The following is a 7645-nucleotide window of genomic DNA, read 5'->3' as shown; positions in this document are numbered from 1 at the left end:
AGAGTGGCAGGCAGCACCCCAGCCACTAACACGCTTCACACAAATTAACAGTATTTTGCACTTTGCAGTTTCAAACCGTTTTCATCAAGGATGTCTCAAAATTCAGTCCTTTCCCAAAATACACATTCAACCTTTCCAGGTGGGAGTCTCTGCAAATCCAAGAGGTGTAAGACACATTCCAGCATCCAACTCCTTAATTAACACACTGCTACTACCCAAATGAGACACGTTCCCTCAAAAGCCTGCTCAAAGCATCCTCTGCATGGATGGCAAACCATTCCAACCTAGAGGGAGATGTATCTTGCTTAACTTCATATAACTGATCAGAAAGCTGAAATCAACACTTTCAACTACAGTCAACATAGAGAAATGAGCACTTTCAGAGCCTGATTATTCTGGCATAGTTAAAACATCCGTACATTGTCAGGTAACTCTTGCCCTCCCCCCTACCCCAACTCTGCTTTCCAAAGAAGTTTTGGAAATTTCATTATACTTGTATGTGGACATTTCCTTCCCGTACTTAAGAGCAATGTTACAAGATGGCAACAAAAAGCTTACTGAAATAAAAATACAGGACACTTAGAGTTTGTCTGCTATCTACCAGGCCTTCGTACTTTCCCAGGGGAAAAAATCAAGTTTATTTAATCTGAATTATTCTTGAAACAAACCTGATAGAAACTATTAATCTGTTTACAAGACCTTTATTATTTATGCAGTATTCTGGGGGGAACTGAAGTGAAATTTATAGTACCCAAGTTTCTAGCCTCCTTTTCAAGGAAGGTGCATCATCTGCCATTCTTCTCATCTCCTGAATCTCCACATAACTTCTACTCCTTTCTACTCCATCTATGTAACAAATACCCAACCTATCACTAGTTCTTTTCCTGCTCATCATAACCCGTGGCACCCGTGGTTGCAGGTTTTTGTTGTATTGCCCCAATTACAATTTACATTTTTAGTAAAAAACAAGGTAAGAAGTTCTTCAACTTTTATATAATTTTTTTTTTTTTCATCATGCAGGGACAAACAGTAGAAATAACCATCTGCTTTTAAATCTGTTTATCTGTTTTGTTCAATAATTTATGTTCTCATTTCACGTTTTGTCTTTTCTAAGAACTTTTGTTTAGGGCAATTTTCTTTAGCCCCAAGTATTTTCTGGCCTGAAAAACACTTATCTGAGCCTTGACCTCCTTTATAGATGCTGCCCAGGCCCCCAGGTCCAGTCCTTGTTTGCTTTGTTCCATCATTTTCAGTCTTTCCAACTCCATTTTTGATCAGTTTTGACTCCTCACTAAATTAGAACTACTTTAACCAAAATCTTCATTCACCTGCAGTGAATTCTTTTTTTTTTACTATTCTTCTACCAGGTATCATTAGCACTACAGCCTCCTGTGTTTCCTCTTGGATTTCAGTGCCTCTGTAATTATCTGCATCTTTGAGCACTGGTAATTCTCACCTCTTTTCTGTCATAAATAACCCAGTCTCTCAGGTTTCTGTCCCACATTTTCCTCTGAGTTCTTTTCTCTTCGTGATGTTATTCATTACTTGGCTTCATCTTTTTTTTCAATGTGATTGCTAAATTGCCCCTTCTCACTTCCCTTACCTCTAATCTGATATGCTATTGCATATTCCCACTCCACACACAGAAAGCCAAAGTGATTCTTCCCCTTGATTTCTCTGCTCAGCCTATTTTCTTAACTCTAATGAGTTCCCCTGGCCTTTCTATCCTTTCAATTTACCATGGCCACGTTGGTTTTTGTTCTTTGTACAACTCCAAGATGACAACTATTTCAAATCAGATGCTATTCTAATACTAAGTATTAATCTATAATAATGCAAACAACAATTTGAATGTGATTATTTTCAAAAGTAATGCTTCTGAAATTGTGCTATTGCATCATCAGGTGGGGCCATTTCGGATCTTCTGTTTGTTCAACCAGTCACATCAGAAGAATATGAGATAAATTCAGTATTTGAAAGCCCAACAATTTGTAAATTCTCTACAGAATTCTCCTGGAGAAGAGAAGGCTCCAGGGAGACCTTATAGTGGCCTTCCAGTACCTGAAAGGCCTACAGGAAAGCTGGGGAGAGGCTTTTCACTAGAGGGTGTAGTGATAGGACAAGGGGTAATGATTTTAAACTGAAAGAAGGGAGATTTAGGTTACACATCAGGAAGAAATTCTTCACCATGAGGGTAATAATGTGCTGGAATAGCTTGCCCAGGGAGATTGTAGATACCTCCTCCCTGGAGGTGTTCAATGCCAGGTTAGATGAGGCTTGTGCAGCCTGGTCCAGTGGGAGGTGTCCCTGCTCATGGCCAGGGCTGTGGAACCATGGACATTTGGGTCTGTCCTTCTCCTGAATGGAGTAAAAGCAACTCCACTGGGTGCCTCCACCCTCTGTGTGTTCTTTCACCACAGAGCTTTTGATAAAAACGGGAAGAAAGAGACCATCACATCCTCCTTCCACCAAACAAACATGCCCCAGAAGCAGCTCCTGGACAGAGCTCCATAGCTGTGCTTGGTGAAAGAAAAGGACTCAGAAGATCTTGCCTGAGCTCCAGTAGATGGCAGGTTGGTTGGCAACCAGCTGTGTGGCCCAACCAAAGCAAAGGCACTTCTGTTTGTGCCACGAAACAATGCGTAGCAGCAGGTCGAAGAAAACTTGCCTGGTTGAACTTCAGGCACCTAACAGTTTTAGAAGCCCCTGAAAAGTACTTTTTTACATCTCAGGAGTGGATTTTGGGTTGCATGGAGTGGCTGTTGTATTATCAGCAGTTATATGTATCTTCTCACACAGAGGTATCCTTTTTTAATGCAGAATTTTATACAATAGAGTCATAGAATCATTTAGGTTGGAAAAGACCCTTATCAAGTCCTTATCATCAAGTCCAACTGTTAACCTAACACCGCCAAGTCCACCAGTAAACCATGTCCCTCAGCACCATGTCTACACATCTTTTAAATACCTCCAGGGATGGTCAATGACCCACTGCCCTGGGGAGCCTGTCCCAGTGCCTGACAACACTTTCAGTGAATAGATTCTTCCTAATATCCAATGTAAACATCTCCTGGCACAACTTGAGGCCATTTCCTCTTGTCCTATTCCTTGTTACTTGGGAGAAGTGACCAACACCCACTTCACTTTCAAGGAGCTGTAGAGATTTTCTTGTTGGCTTCAAGATGACCACTCACAGGAGAAAAAAGTACTCACATGAGTCACAGATTCTTCCCCTTAATTATCTTCTAAATAAGCAGCAGAATTAAAAGAATGAACATATTTTTTACTTCTTTATACATTTCATGAGTCACATGTCAATAAGTTCTTTAAATTCTAGTAATTAGACTATTTCTGACAAAAATTAATAGCTCAAATTTCTGCATTGTATGTGTGATCTACCTTAGGAACCATAAGAACAGAAAACTAGATTGAAAAACTATGTTATTGAACATGAAAAACATCCCCTGTATTAGCCAGAAATAAATTCTGGGTTCTGTTCACAATCCAGAACACTGAACAGAGCCAAACCAGTGGGGTGGTCCCACTGCTTAGTCACAGCAAGGTATAGAACAAAGTGTTCACCTGTATCTTAGCCTCAGGACAGATTTGTTAGGTTATGAGATAAAGCTCAACTGCAGGAGCTCAGAGTGAAAATGGCAGGAATGGAAGCCCAAAGAATACCCTGCCAGGCTGCTCCCAGGCCCATTCCAGGGGTGATCAAAGGTCCATCTGCACAAGAAAGAGGAGCACAGGGGCACAATGGCAGGTAGTCCTCAGCTCCAGGTCAATCTGGACCACACAGTGACATGGCCCGGGAGCAAAGGGGATGGGTGAGTCTCTAAGGGACAGCTCTGGGTGTGAGAACACCTGTGTATCTATCTCTAGGGGTCACTTATGGGGTGAGAAGTCCTGTCCAACTGTATATGTGTGACACTCTTCCCACCTGGAGCAGATCCAGCTGCTGGGCTGACTGAGTGTCTAAGAGTAGCTGTTGGAGGGATCTACCTTCTACATTAATATATACATATATATAGATAGATATATACACATATATATGTATGTATGTAGGTATACATACTCTCACTAGTGGACTTCCATACTGTCCAGCTGAAGAGGGAGCAGGATTAGGCCATTGGTGGTGTCCATGTTGGTGTGAGTGCTCTGAGCATGTCTGTGATGTGTGTGGTTGGCCGTGAATACCTGTAGGTATGCAATGTGTGTGTGTGTGCTTGGAATACATGGAATACATGGAATACATGTTCATCCTTGTGACTGGTTGGACCTGGAGACATGGAGTAGCAGCTACTTCATCTCTCTTGGGCTGTTGGACCCAGAACTATACATCATCTTCTAACAGTATTCATTCTCCCCATTCATTTCATCCTCTTTCAGAAAGCTCTGCAGATGTTCTGTGTCACATCACTCGACTTGTGCCCATCATGTAACATGGGGTGCTCAGTCTTGTGGTGGCAAACCTGTTAGTCTGATCACCACACACAGGGATGAGACTAGTTCAAAGGAACATGACTCTTGCAGAGGTGCCAAGAAGATGGCAGGACTTCAATCTACGTAAGAAATATTCCAGACTGGACTTGTACTTAAAGTACAGTCTTTGCACTGATGCATCCACAGCCATGTAACTGCATGGGAGCAACCACTCCCAGAAATCAATTATACCTCAACACGAGTTCATTTCTGGGCTTAGTTACTTCAGTGCTGAGACTGAGGAGAGACTGTGCATATTGCCATAGTCCAAAATGATCTGACCAACACATTATCTGTACTATAAACACACCATGCAAAGCATTTAATATGTCTTAACTATGAGAGTTCTGCACAGAGAAGTTGATGACCACGTTTCCAGAGAAGCAGCAAAGCAATGCTTATTTTGCAATGAGCGTTGCTTGCACACGGTGAAAGCCCACTGAGCTGACAAGATTTGTGCAGACAATTAGTCTTTGCTTACATAAAAGCCTTATTTGTGTGCACAAACAATTATATGAAAAATTAATATGCACCTACAAGATTATATTTAGGCATAATTGCTTGGGTAAAAACAACAGTTTGATTTTCTTCTTGCAGTTAATTAAATCCAGAGCTTAGAGTAAATTGTGTATTTGTTGTATTCAAGTGAGCAGAAGGCTTTCTGAGTCCTTTGTTAATAATACATACTCATTTGGTAGCAGCTGGCTCTCTAGATGTTACTTTTCCAATACAATATATCTTCACAGAGTACCCAGTTTTTCACAGAAAGCTGATATTAGTTTCAACATGTCTGAGAAGTTGTTGAGAGGTGACAGAGGCATGATTCCTCCATTGTCACCATACCAATTTCTTAACGTCAATAAGAATCTGGTTTAATAATCTGAACCAAAACATGGAAATCAGGTACATAGAGGGCTCTGCTTTGGCTTGGACTGGCTGTACATTTTTCCTCTTTCCTTCAGTGGGACCACTTGCGATGGCAAATATTTTTTATAATTAAAAACTTTCTTTTTTTTCTGTACTGCAACACTGAATCCTAAAAGGCTCCCATGGAAAGTGACTGTCTCATTTTCAATTCTCTCCCAGTTCCCAAGCTATGCTGGAATGCCTGTATGCCTGAGAATGACAATTTGCTTGACAGTTTTCTTTTTGAATATAATAGTTACAAAATGTTTTGTAAGTGCCAAGTAACAAGGTGTACCTTTACTTTAACTGTGCAGAAATGGACAAGGGAGGAGAGCACATCTAATTGTGAGGGCACTTTTTATCAGCAGTGAGACACAGTATTAAAGGAGAAGATACACTCCTTTCTATTACCTCCTAAGTAATGTGTCTGGAATAGCAGCCCACAGGGAAAGGTGAATGAGATACTGTGTGTCACGTTGCCAGGATAAAAAAAAACCAAAAAAACAGCCCTAAGCTGCCAGGTTGGACAGGACTTTGAGCAACCTGGTCTAGTGGGGGGTGTCCCTGCCCACGCAGGGGGGTTGGATCTAGATGATCTTTAAGGTACCTTCCAACCCAAACCATGCTGTGAGTCAGTGACTCCATGCAGCAGGATATGCCTTTACCATAATATAGCTAGCAGGACAGTACACAGTGTCATTGCAGGAGTTACACTTGTCTAAATACCCTCCAGCTCCAAGACCTTTTCCACCAAGTGTAACAAATATGGCTTCACATCGTCACAGAGCTTCCTTGGATCTGCTGGGAGGGGTATTTTCATAGTTTTTAGCCAATAAAGGAATCAGTTATGCAGATTGATGCAAGGCTCTTCAAAACTGCAGAGTCTCTACACACACAGTTGAACGAAGCTGCCAGCATGGATGGGGCATCACAGGAGGAACCCCTGATTAATCCCTCTGCTTTAAAACTGCCAGTGATAACATTTACAGAACCCTATTCTTGTGTTGTAACAATTCCTTATGGTTAGACAGTCTTCTCTAAAATCTGATCTAAATCTTCTGTTACATAAATGAGGCAAATTCTTTCTATCTCTTTTCCTCTAACTACCAATAACCTATATAAATTTCCTAGATACATATATATGTACTTATATATTTATATATATATATATAAACATTGTAATACTTAATGAGTTCTGGACCTGATATTAATGCACCAGGAAAGAAGAATGCAAATCCTCCCAGTGCTCTGGGCAAGAACAAATAATTTGCCACAAATTAAAATGTGTTACTATAATTTATAGACTCCATTCTTTGCATCTCAGGAGAAGTCTTTGCTTCTGTTCCTACTGTTTTCTAAGTTTGAGAAAAAGTGTTTGTAAAATATGACAGGTGATTTTCCCTATAGCCCTTCTTTGTAGTTTGTCAAGATTTCTCTCATTTACAGGCTTTCCTTTTGGGTAAATTAGTACCAGCCAAACATTAGAGAATGGAATTTTCCTTTAAGCCTGGGATTTCATTCATTGAAAAAAGGTAATGAAACCTGGAGTAACTAAAATGAGTTTTTCTAGGAAGGAACAAACTTGGCATTATTTGTGCCAAATCTTTCTTATGTGATTCAATGGACACTAACACTGGTATTTATTTTTACATTATTAATGCATAAATGCAGCAAAATGCAACTGAAATTGGTGGAATTCCAGAGTATGTTACAGAACAGTCAGAGGACTGAGTCTGGGTACTTCTCTGAGATTATCTCCATTATTCATTTATGGCTTTGTGCTTATGAGTAGAGTAAAAATCCTAAAGCTGTGCTGAGAAAACCTTTACATCACATCTGTCTGCTGTCCTTGAAAGTTGATTGTTTCTTTTACTCACCCAGAAAGAAGAGTCGACAGAAGACACTTGCCTGAGGATGTGGCATCACATTTGAGTCTTATCTGACCACAGTGGAGCCAATGAGGAGCCAAACTCCCTGAAAACTATTCACCTGATCTAGTTCCTTGAGCCTGGATTCATGCCAGGCCTGAGGCAGGATGAAGGAGAGGTCCATGTTGCCAAGACATGAGAAATTGTCTGATGCTGACTTAGGCCTCCTCCAACCTGCAATCTCATTTAAGTTGACTTAAACCACCCCAAAACTTCCCCTGGTTCTGGTCACTCACTTCTGTGACTGCCCTTATTTCACCACTATGCTCATACAAAAGTTTCAGTGCCTCGGAGGTGACCCATGCTGATCTAGCTGAGAATATCCT

General features: G+C 40.8%; 1 protein-coding gene across 1 annotated transcript in view; it reads right to left on the bottom strand.

Annotated features, from left to right (window-relative positions):
- PAXIP1 (PAX interacting (with transcription-activation domain) protein 1) overlaps positions 1-7443 on the bottom strand; it is a 42296-nt gene extending 34853 nt beyond the window's left edge. The window contains exon 1 of the mRNA XM_010007060.1: positions 7381-7443. Coding sequence (XP_010005362.1) covers positions 7381-7443 — 63 coding nt within the window. The remainder of the gene's footprint in view (positions 1-7380) is intronic.
- Positions 7444-7645: the final 202 nt, after the last annotated feature.

The sequence above is a fragment of the Chaetura pelagica genome, unplaced genomic scaffold (genome assembly GCF_000747805.2).
Source record: "Chaetura pelagica isolate M959 unplaced genomic scaffold, ChaPel_1.0 scaffold17, whole genome shotgun sequence".
Classification (NCBI taxonomy): Eukaryota; Metazoa; Chordata; class Aves; order Apodiformes; family Apodidae; genus Chaetura; species Chaetura pelagica.
The sequence above is the reverse complement of the archived record's forward strand: the minus strand, read 5'-3'. Positions and strand labels throughout refer to the sequence as shown.